General features: G+C 36.8%; 1 protein-coding gene across 1 annotated transcript in view; it reads right to left on the reverse strand.

The window, feature by feature from the left end:
* Positions 1-19562, reverse strand: part of ABCA13 (ATP binding cassette subfamily A member 13) — a 196093-nt gene that overhangs the window by 74224 nt on the left and 102307 nt on the right. Inside the window, exons 42-46 of the mRNA XM_065832060.2 lie at positions 7147-7393; positions 6136-6225; positions 5472-5544; positions 2474-2592; positions 1426-1513 (exon numbers count right to left, since the gene is read on the reverse strand). Coding sequence (XP_065688132.1) covers positions 1426-1513; positions 2474-2592; positions 5472-5544; positions 6136-6225; positions 7147-7393 — 617 coding nt within the window. The remainder of the gene's footprint in view (positions 1-1425; positions 1514-2473; positions 2593-5471; positions 5545-6135; positions 6226-7146; positions 7394-19562) is intronic.

The following is a 19562-nucleotide window of genomic DNA, read 5'->3' on the forward strand; positions in this document are numbered from 1 at the left end:
AGCTACAAGAGATCTGGGTGTAGAAAGGAAGTCACAAATGACAAAAATGAGGATATAATGGAGAGTGTGTATATAAGATAGAGAGACTTTCAACAATACTACATAGAAAAAGCATTGCAAACAGGCAGTGATTTTGCAAAGCTAAATCTAAAATTCTATTGTATTGGAGAATATCTGTATGTTGTTTTAAGACACGCTTGTTTTAACACTTTGTCCCAAAATGGATTTTGGGATAGAGCTTATTTACACTGTTCCTTTGTTCTTCTTTCTATAAGAGCAAATAAAATCTGATTTCTATGCCCCTATAAAACAATTTAAGGGCAGAAGCACCTTTCTGTTCTATGGTAATCTGGAATCTGAAAAGTCCACAACTTTGGTTTAACAAGTTGTTTTGCCTAAATTACAAAAATAGAGACCACTCACTCATATTCTTTAGTGCTCCTCCAAGACTGCTGTTCCTCAAGTCATTACTGGTCTACATTTGAATGGATTTCAGAAGAATATTTCGAAACCGTTTCCAAGGAAAATCAGATCCCTTGCACTGCTAATTGCCAGTTAGCCTTTGGGTCCCACCCCAAGTATTCACAGTATGGAGATATTGCATCATTCCGATGCACACCAAAAGGACACAAGGAAAAGCTGTATATTTCAATTGTGCTTGGAATAATCCTTACTTTTCCTGGCTTCCAAGGTAGCCCCAGACAGAAAACAAAGGCTCTGTGTAGCACTGCAAGACAGTACGATCTGCTGTCAAGAAGAGATTCTGATTTCGCAACCTGACTAATGTCAGGAAGGCACACTTTGATTTCTCTGGGATAAAAATGGAAAGCTACATTTGAAAGGGGGACTATAAACACAGAGTAGCATATAGGCTATGCAGAAATAGCTACTCCAAGAAGCTAACTAAATCTGGGGTTTTTTTTCTTTTTTTTTTTTTTTTTGGGGGGGGGCGGGTAGGGGTGGGACAGGACATGGTAGGGAAAGAAAGAAATGTAGCAAAGGATTCATTGCAGGAATTAATGAAAAAAAAATCAATAATAACTCGTTTTTGAGATGTTCAATGAACATTTGTCAATTCTAACATTGACTTTCTGCAAAAAACAAAAACCTAAAAGAAAGTTTTAAAGGTGAGCTCAGACTCAAGTAAGTTCACAGGAAAAAAAAAAAAAAAAACAAAAAACCAAAAAACAAACACAAAAAAAACCCATATCATTTGAGTCATTGAAAACTGCTTCTCCAAGCACAGGAGAATACTTCAAGAACTATTAACAGAGAAGTGGATTATAACAGACATAGTTTTCTCCCAGTTTCTAAATACAAGTATTTTATAATATGTAATGATACGCTGATATGCTGTGAAGTCTGCCGTGTGAATAATGAAGCAACACATACACACAAATGCTGACACATACATGCAACCCTTACCTTAGCCAGAAGCTTAGCTTTAGTGTTACTCAGTTTTTTATCTTGAAGCTCAAATGTTTTCCTCCCTCCAAAAGACCAACCACCATATCTGGTAATAGAAAATAAAGTAATAACAAGTTATCTGCCTGAAGCTTAGCAGTCTTTTCTTGCAGTGACAGAGTGGCAATTAATGCTGTATTTCTCAACTGGAAGTAAAACTTCAACCCTTACATTCCCTTCTCTGTCAAAAAGGAGAACCTCAATATACTCTTGAATCAAGAGAACATTTTTGCTCTTTTCTGGCAAAGGGATTCCCTCAGATACTAATTTTTACCTTTTGAAAGCTGAAATCCCTGAACAACAGGAGAGTCTATGAGCAAGTGAGGTATTACTGACTTTCAGAAAAGTCTTAAACAGCTTGATTTCTTCCTACTCTATTCATATTCTAGCTCAAATATTTCATTTAAGAAATTTACCTCTATTTTTATCAAATCAGGTACACTTTAACACTTTTTTAATGCATAAAGGGCTAACACTTCTTCTCAATAAAATTGTACTTGGTCTAGCATTTGCACTTATGTCAAAAGCAGTGGTTGAGCTGTAAAGGCACGTAAGTAAACCTCAAAACATACCAGATTATATATAGTCACAGAATGTGAACTCTTGCCAGGGAGATACCAGCCCTTTTAGTTCAAATAAAAGATTAATTGGAGCACATTCACCTCTATTTGTTTGAGTCTCTGAGGAATGGAATATACATTGTCTGATATACACATGCGTATACATTTTCTTTCTCTGAGACGCTGAATTAACTTGTTGTGTAGCAAAAAGAGCCATGGCATGCCTACAGGTAATTATCACTCAACTGCTGGAAGAAGTTCTGAGAAATGACCATGGAGGGGGTTCCATGTTACTTCAGCCTGACTCTACACCTTGGTCACAACAAACAGATAAAGGCAACTACCTCTTATATTTTCAGTAGATCTATGTAGATCTATGCTTTGGATCAAGAAGGACTGAGGTTTTTTATACACAAAGGTTAAACAAATATCAGATATTTTAAGGTTACCTTGCTTTGTTGGAAGGCCTCACTAAATATTCTTCCACAAGGAACCCTGAAAGATTATACAAAATATGTCCTTTCTTATTCTTCATATAGGGAGCAGACATATTGAAACTTGGACACATCTGAAAAACAGTATACATAAAATAAGTAAAGTATTCTTAAAAATCAGTGGCACTACATTTAGCCAAACTTTTGAATTTTTATGTAGATTTTTCAGCATTGCTTTTCAAATTGATTTGTCTCACTCAGCTTTGATGACTTTACAATAAATTACATATGGTTTTGTGTTTATAAGACATTTCAAATAATTGTAATTGTCACCTACATTCGCCTTTGATTTCTCTCACAAAACCGTCACTTAGATTTGTTTTGAAAACATAGAAATTCACATATAAGTATAGAAAGCTTTACAACAAGGCAACTACAGGCTTTTGAGTCTCACTTGTGTCTCGCAAAATTATGGAGTAGGTTATTCTGGTAGTTATTGAAAAACACCCGAAAGACAGCACAGTCATTGGTCCCAGACAGTATGGGTTCATGAGGGGAAAGTCCTGCTTAACAAACTTAATTTCTTTCTATGACAAGGTTACCCACCTAGTTGACCAAGGGAAGCCTGTCGATGTGAACTTTTTGGATTTCATTAAAGCCTTTGATACTGTCTCTCACAGTTTCCCCCTGGACAAGATGTCCAGCATACAGCTGGGTAAACACAAAGTGCAGTGGGTGAGCAATTGGTTGGCAGGCCAGGCTCAAAGAATTCTAGTAAATGGGATTATGTTGGGCTGGCGACCAGTCACTAGTGGGGTTCCACAGGGAATCATCTCTGGGCCAGTGTTCTTCAATGTCTTCATAAATGACTGAGACTCAAGACTTGAGGGATTGCTTAGTAAGTGTGCTGATGTCACGAAACTGGGGGGAGCTGTTGACACTCTCAAGGGCAGAGAGATCTGCGCAAATTGGAGAACTGGGCAGTCACCAACCGCATGAAGTTCAACAAGGACAACCACTGGATTTTGCACCTGGGCAGGGACACAGCAACCCTGGCTGTACATACAGACTGGGGCATGAGATGCTGGAAAGCAGCTCTCCGGAGAGAGATCTGGGGTTCTGGTCAATGACATGTTGAACATGAGCCAAGAGGGCCAACTGTGTCCTGGGTGCATCAAGCAGAGCATTGCCAGCCAGGCAAGAGAGGTGATTGTCCCACTCTGCTCTGCACTGGTGCGGCCTCACCTGGAGCACTGTGAGCAGTTCTGGGCAACACAGGATAAAAAAGATATTAAGCTACTGGAAGTTGAGGCCATATGAGGAGCATCTAAAGTCACTAGGCTTGTTCAGCCTAGAGAAGAGGAGACTGAGGGGAGATCTCAGGGCAGCTATAGCTTCCTCACGAGAGGAGCAGGAGGGGAAGGTGCTGAGCTCTACTCTCTGGTGACCAGTGACAGAACCTAAGGGAATGGCAGGAAGATGTGCCAGGGGAGGTTTAGGCTGGACATTAGGAAAAGGTTCTTCCCCCAGAGGGTGGTGGAGCACTGGAACAGGCTCCCCAGGGAGGTGTCATGGCCCCAAGCCTGACAATGTTCAAGAAGAGACTGGACAATGCCCTCAGACACATGATGTGAACTGTGGGGTTTTCATATGCAGGGACAGGAGATGGACTCCAATGATCCTTGTGGGTCCTTTCCAACTCAGGACATTCTATGATTCTATGAACAATGAAAAAGTCAAGACTACTATTCACTTGTTGTGCCTGAGAAGAAACACAAAAAAGACACCAGATGAATACAAGATTAAAAAAAAATCTCATTAATGCAATATGTTTCTAAAAATTTAATTGATGAACCACAGAGAAGAATACAAGATGTTTTCTAATGATTCAGCGGGATATTCTCAGAACCAAAGAAAAGGAGACCGATATTATGATCAGATATCTCACAAGCCTTATAAAGTACATTACATATATCAACTGCAAAAATTTAATGCTTATTTGACATCTCAACCCTACATGAATTAAATTTTCCTCTCAGATACTCTCACCAATACACATTTTGCCACCACTGTCAAGTGCCTTTTCTCCTTTGAGCTTTCATGGTTAACGGCCCTCTCCCTGTGTGAGTTCCCATTTCCATTGTATTTAAGCTTCTTATATTTTAAGTATACTATTCACTACTATTAGAGGAAAATTTGTTCCTTGCCCAGCAAAGTAAAAATTTAGTCTTCTCCTTTCACTTCTCCCAAAACTGTATTGCTGTATTTCAGATGCAGCTCTTACTCTAAACATTTATATCTTTATGAAGGCGAGAACTTATTTGATAGAAAGGTCCCACCCAGGGAAATATATTTGTCACTTCAAACAGAGTTTCACGTTCTTCTTTGTTATTCAACCTCAGAGCAAGTCAGCAGGAAATCTCACTACTCAAAAAGGTCAGAAACTCATTATCTTTGTCAAATCCTTTCTTTACTTGAGGGCTGTTTTATTTTCAAATACACAATCCAAAACAAAACAAAACTCTAACAATTAAATCTCATTCACATGTAGATTTCCTGGTAGCTTCTATTAGCTAGAATCACCTGCCCTTCTCTTTTGAAAGTAGGTAGCCTTCCAGGTGTTACAGAAGTGTTATGTTTTAACCTTGTTTCACTGAGGTTTTTTGTAAGCCAAGTCCTATTATATATTTGAAGCAAAACTGCATCTTCTGAGAATAGTTCAGCTCTCTGTGATTCCTGTTATTTCAGATTAATCTATAGCCATTTCTAGTGCTTACATAAACACACACATATATATACACATCAAAATGCTGCAAACTCTTTCCCTGAAGACTTCCGGACACATAGCCCAAACATCAGATGAAACAAAAGCACTCTCCAATTACAACAGTTCAATGCTCTGAGGTTTTATTTCCTCATACTTTTCTCTAGCCCTTCAAAAAGAAGACTGAATGTATTAAATGTAATACACACACACACATAATTTTTACATACATAATATAAAATGACATACCTCTTCTTCAGCCACACATCCACATAAATCCTCAGCTGATGTAGATTCCATCTGCCAACATGAATTATTTTTCCTAATGGGAATAAACATAACAATAGGAGCAACCATTAAATGAAAGGAATATATTACTTAACAGAAAAAATCCACAGAGCAATGACCAGATCTGGCATCTGAAACACCTTCTCAGTATTTTATCACAGTGGCAGCTGTACTAAAGCCATATCAATTTTACTTATTCATATCAAAGTAGATTCACTAAAAATATTTATAGAAATAAAGCAGCAAATGAGCTGCATGCCTTGTGTTTGGAGCTATAAGTAAAGCATGGTCACTACTCTGCATTCCTAATTTTGGAAATCTGGAATGCTTCCTAACAAATACTGTGATTATTATCTAACTTCTGTTCATATGGAAAACAGACTTGATCAAAATCCTCCAGCAATTAGTTAGAAAGCTGTCACTGACTTTTGAAAGATTTGGATCAGACCTTTAACAATGAGGCTTGCTTAAGTACTTTACCTGGATCAACAACTGTTTCATCAGAACAGATTTGTCTTTAACATTATGTTGCCAAAAAAAGCTTAAGATAGTCCACATTACACACAAAAAATATTGAAATTACAATATCTACAATTCAAGAAGTAGTTACATTATTCACAGTTACCCTTGCTTTGAATGCATGCATGTGCGGTCCCAGTCAGAGAAATATCTCAGTAGAATCTGAGAAAGGTTTCCTAGGTTATCATCTTCAGTGCTGTTCAAAGTGGGCCACAGGACGGGTCAGAAAAAAAAGCAGGGTGGGAAGACAAAAAAAAAGAAAAAGAGACATAAACATATTAATATGTCTAATTCTATCACATTTTAGGTTCAACATCCAAAAATATTAAAGAACTAAAAAATTCAGGCATAGAACACATATCAAGACAGCAGAATGATATCATTTCAAAAACTGTATGTGAAGATGTAAAGAAAATGCAACACAATTATGGCTAAACAAATCTCAGCATCTCCCCATGGCCATCTTTCTCTTTATAAACATGCATCCCTAACAGCATGGTTTAAGTGCTTTTATGTTTCATTTTTAAATTTAAACAGTACCATGTTATGTTTGTGAAGATATCTGGATATTTGTCCAGTAGAGAAAGTAATCTGTATGTGATGTGCACTTGATACAGAATAGTTCAGAGCCGAGCTATAGATACCATACATTAAAAACAAATAAATAAATCTAGTTGGTTCCGAAGTTGAATATATAAAAACTAGAGGGTGACTAAGAAGGGCACCAGCCTTGGTTAATACTGCTTGACATTTTCAAACCTGAGAATGATTTTGAGAAAATGGCTACAGACTTAAGAAATTAGTTAAAATGAAGCATGCAAGGGCTTGGACATTTACATATAAATGGCCATGACTGGTACTGAAAATAATTACTCTGTTCAAACTGCTTCAAAGTCTTTCACCTTTCTTCCAGAAAATCCTTTGCACAATGTTTTTCTTATTTTATCTCTTCCTCCTAATAATCTATAAAAATGTACTAAACATCTGAAAAATAAACAGCTATTGTAAAAAGTAACCTATTATTTTTCCTAGAATGCAAATAGTCTTTAAAACACAAGAACTTAAGGGTAAAGGTCCCAGAACACTAGATGTTGATGATGATGGATAAGCCTTTTACCTAAAGAAGGATTCTGCATTGTCATAAAGTCTTGGTGTCAGCTTGAGAGAAGGATAATCAATAGCCAGTGGCTTCACACTAAACAAGGCCATTGCCAGGGCAACAAAGAGGACAGGCAGCAGCACATTTGAAAGGCTTCCTTTCCAGTCTCGCCCAGCATGGCGAAACCTCTTCATCAGAAGGGCAACAATCTGTGTGAGAACAAGATGGGCTCCATGTACACTTGAGGCTCCCATAAGTGAGATACCTAAGTGAGACAACAACAAAAAAAAAAAAAAAAACAACCAGAAAAAGAAACAGAGAAATAAAGAAGATAAAATTGAACTCTTGTGGGCTACTAAACCTACAATGTTCTCCTGGATGGAATACCATAATCCTCCCCAGTATAACTAAGTAACTCTTCCTATAAGGGAAAACAAATATTCAGCTAACACATTATCTCTATAGCTCCCCTTACACAGCTAAAGGAATACTGAATCTTTACCTTCCCATTGGTCCTCACAATTCCTTGTGCATTGCCACCTTTGCTCCTAGACAAATGACTATGACAAACACAGCCTGTATTAGCACTAAGGTTTTTATCCACCTTCACTGAAACCAGTAGCAATTTTCCCAAAGGGATTTCAATTGGATGCCTTCCAAGTATGTAATAGACGATTGTAGATGCTAGAGATGTGGATTTTCATAAAAGCATTCCCTTAATTTCTCTGTTTATATAGGATTGATAAGATTTTCTAATGTGTCAGCCAATGAAGTTTTCATAATCCCCTGTCATGGGTTGTCCCCCACATTTGCTTGGGAGTGTGTCCACTACTTATTAACATCTCACCAATCAGATACTTTCCTGATAGGCACTCCCTTAATTTAATTTTATTCTTCTTTGTTAGACATTTGTGAATCACACTACTTGGCCTCCATTTTAGATCCTAATGCCTTCTAGGTCAGTGTAGGCTATTACCATCTTCTCTTACTTGTGGCCTTGCCAGCCTGAATATACTTCAGCCTCTTTTCTTCCTTACAGCACAACAGTGTCTGGTAAATTGACTACCACAAGTATTTGTGCTGCAGCAAAACTGAATAGCCTGTTTATCATAGTGCTAAAAGACATAGTATATTTTATGATCCCTTGTTATTTGTCCCTTACTACCTTCCCTTCTGTACATTGAAACCACTCTAAACAGCATGTCCATGTTGCACTGTAACAAGTACATGTATAGGATATTTCAAGTAACCTCAAATTAATTGTTCTTCACTTAGCACAGTTTTTTTTCTGATTTCCTAGAACTTTAAATGCAGAAGAGACAGCTGGGGGACAAACAGGGGAAAAAATATTTAGAAAAATAAGTTGAACTTCTGACAGTGTGGCCATTGAGTAAACCATCTCAAATTCTGTGCTCTACAACAGCTGGAGTGTAAATAATAATCTCATTATTTCTCATATTAAAAAATATGTGAATTTTGCCATGAAAAGTTATCACCAAGTAGACACATTGTGGGAGATTGTGTGTTTTAGGGTTTGGACTTAAACAAGAGGAAGAAGCCAGGTGAGACAGCGCTTCATGGTGACACAGAATACCTTGTGTGGACCTCTAAAGGTGCTAAGACTTTTGGAAAAAGATAAACATCGCAGCCTACTCCAAGAAGAGCAAAAATGAAGACCCAGGTAAATACAGGCTAATCATCCTCAGTTCCTGGGAAGGTCACAGACCAAATCCTCCACAAAACACCTAGGATATGAAAAACAAGAAATGGCTTGGAATAGAGAACATGGATTTGGTAAGGTTGGACCGTGCCACCTGAGAGTTTGCCATGAATACAGGACTGATGGTGAATGAAGGAAGAGCAGTGGATGCTGTTTACTTTAACAAAGTATGTTGACATGGTCTCCCGCAGTGTCCTTAGAGCAAACGGGGTGAGGAGGGCTACAAGGACTGCTGGCCAGTCTGCCAGGCACCACACCGTCGGCTGTGAGCAGTGGAATCAGATCCAGCTGAGGCGTGGTGGTTTGCTAGGGCTGTCTCTCAGGGATGATGATGAGCAAAACACTAGCGGTACTTGTTAATACACACACACACATACTTGCGAACATCAGGGCCTGGGGGAAATCCACACTGGAGGCATCTGTGGGTCAGGCACTGGGGACAAAGAGAATGTCCCATCAGCAGGAGCAGCTCTCTGGCAGCACCCAGGGAACCCAGTGGCACTGGGGAGCAAAGTCATGGAAAGGACAAGAAGCAAGAGGTGCCAGCTGCAACATGGAAGCATTCATGTTCCCCACTCAAGAACAGTTACATTTTGGGCTTGGAACCTGTTTTTTTCTATGAATTGGACTAGTAGGAGAAGACAATCTTAGTAAAAATAATTTTTTTGAAAAAAAAAGAGTTATTTTAAAGCAAACTTCTTATGAATATTCTTTGATTTATTATGGTAATATTCTCAATAGTTGAGTCAATAGAGAAATTGAGACAATTGGAAGGAAACAATTTTCAAGGGATGAGTGTGTTTAGAATAAAACACATCCTGTAAGTGTTTCCAGCTGAGCATCACTGAAATTGGAAAATACACCATCTCTCATTTACCAAGTAGTGAAATGCCAGAAAAGAAGCATAGGATAAGATATTTGCCATAGTCCCAGACCTTTTCATAGATTATAAGCATGAAATATAAGCGAAAAATACTTCAAAATATTTGCCCCTTTGAATCTCTGAAAGAGGACTATGACAGTTACTTTCTGGAGGCAGAACACGAAATCAAAACAGCCATTCATTCTTCGGTTTTTTGACAAATGGAACGGAGAGATATGATAAGAAATTAATTCACATATTGCAATAGGAAGAGAAACTGTCATCCTGAATAAAAATAATTGTCCATTTTGTGCAATATCCTGACTCTCACTCAATATTTCTAATGCTGGCCAGCCAAGATACATCACAACATGATGCAATAAACCATTATATTAAAAGTATGTTTGCCTCAGGCACTTATTTGTAAAATAATTTGTCTCTTTCTAATAAATAAATAAATAAATATTTAATTCTGATTGAGAAAAGTGGTAAATGTCTTTCTGAATCATCTTATATTTCAGTCTTCATGACCTTGAATTATGTCACTCCTTTGTGCTTCAGGTAAAAAACCAAAAATCTTGTTTATCTGTTTTGGATTTATTCTATTTGATGGTACTGGATATGCTCTTAAATCTTGCTCTAGGTGGCAGGTTATAGAAGTTTCCAATCTTATCTTCTGCATAAAAAATCTCAACCTTTCAGCCTCCTCTTATAAAAATCTTTATAGTTCTAATCACTCTCACCACTTGCCTCAATTCTCCTTATAATACCACTGTATCATTCTTGAGATATATTGTGTTAAACACAACTGCCTATCGGACATGGAAACTACTGATTTATACAACAGCATTGTGCTTTCTTCTACTGATCTGCTTGTCTTCTTTATGCATCACACTATTTTGTCTGACTGCAGCCACACTGTGAAAGGTAGCCTGTATTGGACTTTCCACAAAGCTATATACTATTCCTGTGTACACTTGCCATTTAACCCTTCATGTTTCTTAATACTACATGCATATTCTAATTTTCTTTTAACTAGAACCTATAAAAATAATTTTTGCTTCATAACACCTGTAAGCAATTCACCACCTACCTTTGATATGTGTGTCAGGAGGCATAAAAAAAGCACACATTTATGGGAAAATGGTTTCTGATTACCACTGGTAATCATAAAGGCCAGAAGACAAAACCAGTTCACCTCTCTGTTATGAAGTCAATTTTTATGCAGAAAACTTATGGAACTGTTCTCATTAATAATTTAGATCATTAAATTAAAAATCTGACCCGATGTTAGAAGTTGTCTTGCTTGACTTACAGTTGCAATTATCCACAAGAAGTGCAATTATGTTCACAATGAGGTTGTACTTTCTAATCCATCCAAAATCTCCTTTGTATTATGGAAGAGATTTTTATCACTTTCCAATTCATATAGTTAATATCAGGTAGAGGAAAACAGAGCATAAGTACTAGAATTTGGGAACCAAGATTATTAAAAACCTTACCTACATATTGCTCTACAATTAGGAGCAGAACCAAATATTGTAAGAGTCTCTAACTACACAAAAGATGGTTATTTTCTCCCCTTTTTTGCAGTTCTAGAAAATGACATCATTCTAAACTTTTTTCATAGCACAATAAAACCAGGAAAAATGGGCTATGCCATGGCTGTGTTAACAGCCAGGGGTAGCCATTTTCAATTCTGCTTCTGTCATTTTGACATTTAGACAAGTTGTTTAGTGGAGGTCCAAATCTTAGGAAGACAATCCTGAAACTGAAATACCCATGTGAAACAGTTGAGCTAGCTCACATGAAGCCGGTTGTCTTTGGAAGCAATATGTATTTATTAGCTTATCAGAAGTTCTGTGCCAACAAGTAGTTCTAGGCTGAGTTGGAGATCTGCCATCACTCTGCATTTCAGCACATGCTATACATGCTATACTGGCATAGGTCAGTGCTGGCCCACCAATCTGTGCACAGCATTCCATTAGCAGACATAAAATTGTACTTCATTTTCTACATCACAGAATCACACAATCACAGAATGTTAGGGATTGGAAGGGACCTCGAAAGATCATCTAGTCCAATCCCCCTGCTGGACCAAGAACATATTTGATTACTCATTATAAAAGTAATATAATCTTGATTTTGTTTCCAGGAGGATTTTGAGGACTGATTTTCATGTGGGGCATGGGAATAAAAAGCACTTTGACAGTGTGAGGTATCAATGGAATGCCTCTAGCCTGTGTTTCATACTATGACTGATTATTGCTTATATTTATTAATAATAGAATCATGAGCCAACTCCATACACAGCTGGTCAGAAAAATCTATATTTTGAAGGGGATTTCACAAGATAAATCATCTTTTGGCGTTTCTAGATATAAAGCCTTCCATTTGCCCTCAGCGTGTTTTTCATTTTAGGCATTGTGAAACTTTTTTCTAAAAAGTTGATAAAAATTTTTTCATCTTAAGAATTTTCTGTACAGAAAAGTAAAATTTCATCAAAACTTACAGTTCCTCCTCCCTCACCCATATATATATATATATATATATATATAAAATACTGCTTAAACCAATTCAGTGACCTTTTTTAAGGGAAAAGTGGTTTAGTTTGTTTTGTTGTTTTTTTAATTAAAAAATCAACTTTACATTCTGGGCGCCAGATTCTAGAATGGGATTCTGCATGGGCCTGCAGATCTTTGAGAGAGAATAATAGAGGTCTAGGTAACTGTAGAGTTCACCAGTAAAATTAACATATTTTAAAGCATTGGTGTTAGTCACTGCACAACCTTGTGGAGAATCCCCTTACAAACTCAGATCTCCCAAGCCATTTTCCTCAAGTCAGACAGCTGACTGATCAGAGGACTTCCTTCCTTTATGTAAAACACGGTTATTGTTCAGGATTCAATATGTTTGTTATTTTAGCAGAATGAAGACCACTGAAAAGACAGCATGAAGTATGTAACTGATTTCTACTGGAAAATCAAGAACGAACCAACATAACCAGAAAAAACTAGTCACCTTCTATTTAGAAGAAATACATTCTAAAGTCAGTACAGACTCACATAAGGCACATAATTAAATGGCAATGAAAAACACATTGGTAGTATCCACCAGACAAAAGGAAAGAAGCAAGACAGAATTATAGCAGGGTTTTGTGCCATTCCTTCCCATTCATTTATTTTAGTTTTTCACAAAGCACTTTGACACAATCTGAAAAATGTAGAGTCCAAAACCCAACACGTGTCAATTTGTTAACAAATAAATGAGCTGCATTCTTTGTTGTTGTTGCTTTTGAGAGAGGAGGAACAGTTAAATGAGAAATTTTCCAAGCACAGTTCCACATTAAATATGACAGATACAAACACTTTAAGCACCAATTTAAAATACTGCACTCCTCTTGCACACTGATGCACATTAACCCTACACCTTTTACTGCACAGTTTTGGGATGGCTAACTAGCAAACTGAGAAATAATTAAAACCAGGACTAATTTTTGGGTACTGAATAATCCAACCAAATACAATACATTATAGTTATAAAAATAATGAATGGAATAGTATGTATTATCTAGATTCTCAACAGCTCATTAAATGGATATATTGCCTTTGCTGAAACAGGCTAAGCAGTTAGAGGTGAAAATGTGGAATCGCAGCTCCCACAACGTAGACATCTCTGCAGCAAACGACTACCCCAAAAAGACTGATTCCTGCCCCCAACATCTTCAACTTTTGTACAGATTACTAAGTGAACTTGAACAGAGTCCGTCTGAATCTACCTCTTCCTACAGCAGTCCAGCATCAGAGTATGCTGCTGTTAAGATCTACAAAATAGTCAAAACATTGGATTTTTAGTGTAAGAAAGAATCCAACTGAAGGTGTTTACTCATTCTTTCCAGATATACCATAGCTTTATCCACATTATAAATATCATCCTTCTATTTCAGCTTTTGACTTGTGTTTTTCAAAGTTAGAACATGCTATTTCCTGCATTATACAGACAAACAGGTGAGCACTATTGAATGCAAGCCAAATACCTCTTAGCAAGTATAGAAGATGGATAAAAATTTAAAAATTATATCCCAATTTTCCCTTCCTTTACATCTTCCCAGGCATACACAACTATTTATAGTAGACATTTTAATTCTATAATATGAAGTATTAACTTAGGCATCTGTAATGTCCATACAAGACATGAAAAGGGTAAGTTAGCCTCTTGAATTATATTTAACTAATACTGAAAGACATATAGCATTTCCTGACTGTTTTAACTTTTTATTTAATGCAAGAATACCCAGTCTCATACCACTGCAAAAATCCATTAAGCTTTCTCATCACTCATATCAAAATAACAGAAAATCCTCTAAAGATATAAATGCCACAACATGCAGCAGCACCTCTTGTATGCTAATAGATAAGAATTTCAGAACAGATGTGCATCACAGATCCTCTCTATTTTAAGGGTAAACTTGGGGAAGCAAAAGAGTCAAAATGGCATTTAGCAAGTAAATATGGTAGTTAGAAATCTAGTGAACTGAGACTTCTGTTTTTAATTTATGGACCTGATATATAACTGTACCTTCCCAAATCTGTTTGTCTGTTTTATCTACTCATTACATTGAGCCTAAAAACTAGATTGCAAACTGCCAAAGGTAGTGAGAATCTGTTTTTTTATCTTTACTATTAGTCCATAGGGTGTCTGGAACGACAGGGCTTGACTGGGTTTCCAAAGTATCACTGCTAGTATAATAAACAATAATAGCCACCACAACAGGTAGGAAAAAAACAACACCCTAGTTGCTGTTGAAGTGCTAGCAGATGTCAAAAAAAACACTTGTTGTTTTTACTGCTATGAAAATTGGTAGGCATGTAGCCATAACAGAAACTCAACTGAGTTATGGTTTTTGGAATGTAACATTTTTAGTAGATGATAGAACCACCTACCCCAGTTATAAAAGTACTGTTGTAACTTTCAACGATGGGAATTAAATCTCTGGAAGCAAATAACCGCCAAAGATTCAACCAGGTGGACAGAATCAGATCATGCCCTGAAAAGGAAAATTACTGTAATTTTGGGAGTCCTAATTATCTGATTCTGATTTTCTTCATGATTAACTTGCAACATTAAAAATATGTTAATTTCAATTTCCAGGAAATAATTTTCCAAATAGATATGCTTTTATTCTAATATAATCTCCCCTGAAGTGACGCACCTGCAAAGAATTACCACATGGAGGAGGAGAGAAGTAGAGGAACAGCTGAAAAACAGGCACAGAATTGTGGCTACAAAACGGAAGTTTATTTGCACCTTCTTAAAAGTACAAAAGAGGAGGAGAAGTACAGTCTGTCAGAAATGTCAAAAAAAGGACCCAATTGACTTAACATCTCTCTCTCTCCTTCTCTCTCTCTCTCTCTCTATATATATATATATGTGTACATATATCAGACTTGGCAGAGAGAAAAAATACGTTTGTACATGCTCAGGCAAACATCCATCAGATACATCTTCTGTTCTAGAATATACCCTCTTATTACAATAAGTAGTACATTTTTGACATGAGTTCCTTTTCTCTGTAGAAGTGTAAATCAATACTCAGAAATTAACCCAAATTCAATACTTAGAAATTAACCCATTGAATTCAGCCTGTAGACTCAGGCTACATTTCAATACTGAATCCAATGTAGACAGTAGGGCTAAAATCCACAATCGTTTTCCTGGGTTTGGTGAAGTTTTGGTGAAAAAGCAGGACACCAATACAATCTGAATGATCTCTCTACCACAGCACTTAACATGAAGGCTGAGACTTAATGCTGAATACCTTAGCATTTTCAAACTAGAAAAATTGAATGTAGCAAGGGTCAAATGAACTATATATTCAAACCAGGTGTTCTCAAGTATTTCCCACTGGTAACATGCTTCCCAACAAGAGATCTTTTAAGTTATCTGTTCAGTTTTGTACTCCGGGTGACTTTTGTTATGCAGCTGCTCATTTGCAGTGAGTGGCCTTTAGAGGCACTCTATAAACCACTCTGGAATAAGCCTCCTGCAATTGCTCAGAGAAAACTCAGGCAACAAATGGAGTAAACCTCTTCAGCAGGGCAAATATTTCATCCTGATGGACCAGGACGCTCTTAGCCACTTGAACTTTTACAATTTGTGCAAGTGTTATCTTAATATGAACAAAGTACTTGGTCTAAAATATTGCAACTTCCATAATCAAGAATAATTTTAGACACTATCTCTACTGGAGTTATTCTATTAACAATAGAATTATATCAGAGTATGTGCAGGGGAACAATTCAAAACTGAAAGATGACTGAGTTCGACAGGAGGCATGTTTTTTTCAGACCCACAGGTATAGCGAACAATTGAAAAATGTACTTGATGAATAATCTCTTTCCTCGGGCATTCTGGTGTCACATAAATAAGGGTACTAAACAACTACAAGGATCTTGATTAACAGAACAAACCGTTCCATTTTTTCTAATGTCTCCAATGAATACGGTAACCTAGATAAACTGCAAAATAGAGCAAGAGACATAAAGAGAAAAAATGATGTAAAAATTTCCACCAATACAAAAGCCCAGAACCAGGTCTAAATATCATAGTCTCACTTACACATTTCAAATCTGGAATTAACTGGCAACGGTGTAATATAAAAATCTTATCAAGATGTCCTTTTGTGACCTGTATAAATTTCCTGCATGAACAGTTAGCAAAAAGTGCAGTTTAGGACTGGCTGCTTGGCATACTGCCTCCAATACTGAATCTTTCTTCAGAAAATTGACCATTTACATTAAATTACTTGTATAACTGCAACAGCATTAACAAAGCAAAGTTATATTTTAAAATACTTGTGTGCATGTGTGTATACACATATACACTATCTCCATCTGTAAAAATATATAAATATATACACACACAATTGGGGGGGGCGGAGGAAAAAACCAAAAAGCAAACACAAAACACTGATAAAATGTGTACTCTATCTGTAAGCTAACGCAAGCCAAAAAACCACCAGCATTTCCTTTATATATAAAACCTTTGTTTGTTTGCTTGATTGTTTGGTAAAAATTACTTAGGAATCATTACAACATGAAATGGAAGACAAGCAGTCCTGCAGAGTGGAGAGCAAGACTCCTGAATATTTCACTAAAAGACAGGATTTTTAAAGTACCATGAAAGATCATAAAGCCTATTAATATCCTTTTACATGTCTGCAGCTGTTGTAACAGCCTCAACAAAATACAGGAACTGAGAGAAAACAACAAGAAATCCTTGAGTGCAAAGCAAAGGTTGGAGAGAGAGTGACAGAAGGCAGCACTAGCTGGCTAACTTATCCAAGAAGTTCAAAGATATAGAAGCTTTAATAGCACTTCCGTTGCTATAGCTATTTATATTATATATACACTAATAACCACATTTCAGCTTTTTCAACCATATTAACATAATTTTAGTCTCCATAACATCTTGTGGCAATGAAATTCAAGTGTTATATATCACTCTGTGAAAAATACAATTTTAACCTTCTTGAATTTTCTGCAGTTTAGCTTCACTACATCTCAGGTACCAACTTTATTTTACTTTCAGAAGATATTAGATGCAATGGAGGTATCTCCCAAACATTTCTAAGACATAGAATGCTACAAAATTAATTTGGCTCTTTTGTGAGATACCTGAACACCTTAATTCTGTGTTATTCATCCCTTAACAATCCAATGACTCCACTTTCTAGCCTATTGCCTGCTTTCACATATGCTCAGAGTATTCTTTTATTTTCCATGGTTAGCCAGTCACCCCTTAGACTTTCTTTTAGCTTTCCTGATTACTTTCATATGTGTACTACCTGTTGTAGGTCATGATCATTTTATTGGACTCCATAGAGTTGGGTTCTCCATTTTCTCAGGGCTGTTTGGCTCCAATGCTCTTGTCATACAGTCATTGCTAGTTCAGTCTAACCTTTTTTTCTGCATCCTCTGTATACATCTACAAAATAATAACCATCAATCAAGTGCCCCAGATGTGTAGAAATTAATTATGCATTTTCTGTATTATAATACATGTGTGTATTATGCTTGCACACATAGGCATTCCCTGATTTTAAAAGGAAATGTTAACTGTTCTCACCAAAAGGTGAGTTCTATTCCAAGTTTATTTCCTTTGGAATAAAACTAAAAACCATGAGTAAATCTTCCACAAAGAAAATAGAAACCACTAGAAATTACAGCGTCCTTTGTATCTTCAAAGTTACCAGTATTAAAATTGTTACAATTACTTCAATTAACAGACTGTTATTTATCTCAAGTTTTTGCATTTAGAAAGGGTCAAATAATTCTGAGTTTATTTTACATTATCGTGGTGCGTTTACCCTGGCCAGTAGCTAAGCACCACACAGCTGCTCTCTCATGGTCCCCTCCTCCAACAGGATGGGGGAGAGAATAGGAAGAGTGAAAGTCAGAAAACTTTTTGGTCAAGATAAAGAGAGTTTAAGAACTGAAAAAAAAGAAACAGCAAAAGAGAAAGAAGGGAAAGGGAAAATTAAAGAGAAAACTGATGCACAGGCAATCACTCACCACCTCCTACAAGTAGACGGATGCTCAGTCAATCTGATCGTAATGGCTACCTCTCCAAAAAACCTCTGCCCTCAGTTTCTATTGCTAAGAATGACACTACATGGTGTTGAATAACTCTCTGGTCAATTTGGCTCAGCTGTTCAGGCCGTGTCTCCTCCAAGCTTTTTGTTCACCCTCAGTTTACTCACCACAGGGAAAGGGGACAGAATGGGAAAAACAGAAAGCCTTGACACTGTAAGTTCTTCTTAGCAGTAGCCAAATCACTGATGTGTTATCAACACTGTTTTAGTCACAAATCCAAAACACAGCACTATAAGGGCTACTATGAAGAAAATTAACTCTATTCCAGCCAGACCCAGTAAAATAAGACACTGTAAAACATAACTAGAAAATATTAAAACTCTGACTTCAGTAAGGTGTTGTCATATTTTGCTGAAGTGATGTCTCTTACTTGTCCTTGGCATTGATCACCAGCCTAAATCATGTACTGATTTTTTGCAGTTTCATTTAAGAATGGATGTGCACACGGCTTCAATACACCTCCTCGACTGGGAAACGAGACAAGATTTTGGTTTCTACACAATCCCGATTCCTCAGGGGATTGGTACCAGTAAAGGATAGCCAATAGCCCTGTGTCTGCTCAGATCGATGTCGAAGTAGCTGTCTAATTCAAATTCTTTTACAAATCAAATAGCAGTATCCTGTGATCTTCTCAATAATCCAGCTGTTTGCTCTAGGGGGTTTTGAAAATTCATTTGACTACTTTGACAACAGAAAGTTTGACTGCCTTTGAATCTGCTCTCAAAGACAAAATTATACAGGTCAAGCTGTTGCCCATGGTGTATTCTGGTTATCTTTGACAATGATGGATACCTTCCATGACCATTTCCCAGATCCTTTATGCCTACACTTCACAACTGTCCTTAATGATAAATGACAGTCATCTGCAATGAATGACAATTTTCCAGTACTTTTATCTCCAAAGAAATGGCATTATCATCACATTTTCTTGTTATAATTTATCAGACTGAAAAATACAGTCTCTGATTACTAAATTCTTTATTAATGTAATAGTTTGAACAAATACTAAGTTATGTGTTTTGAAATGTGGATGGTAAAATATATCAAGTTGTTAGGTACAGTATGCTCTGTTTTCATTACTTTAGGAACAGTAAATCTTCCTCTTGAATGAAAATGCAATGTGGAGAAGACAGACTGTTTTGATTTGAAATTGGTTCAGATATCCGAGCTGCACCCTGAAGAAATATCATTATAAAAT

The sequence above is a fragment of the Patagioenas fasciata genome, chromosome 2, assembly GCF_037038585.1.
Source record: "Patagioenas fasciata isolate bPatFas1 chromosome 2, bPatFas1.hap1, whole genome shotgun sequence".
Classification (NCBI taxonomy): Eukaryota; Metazoa; Chordata; class Aves; order Columbiformes; family Columbidae; genus Patagioenas; species Patagioenas fasciata.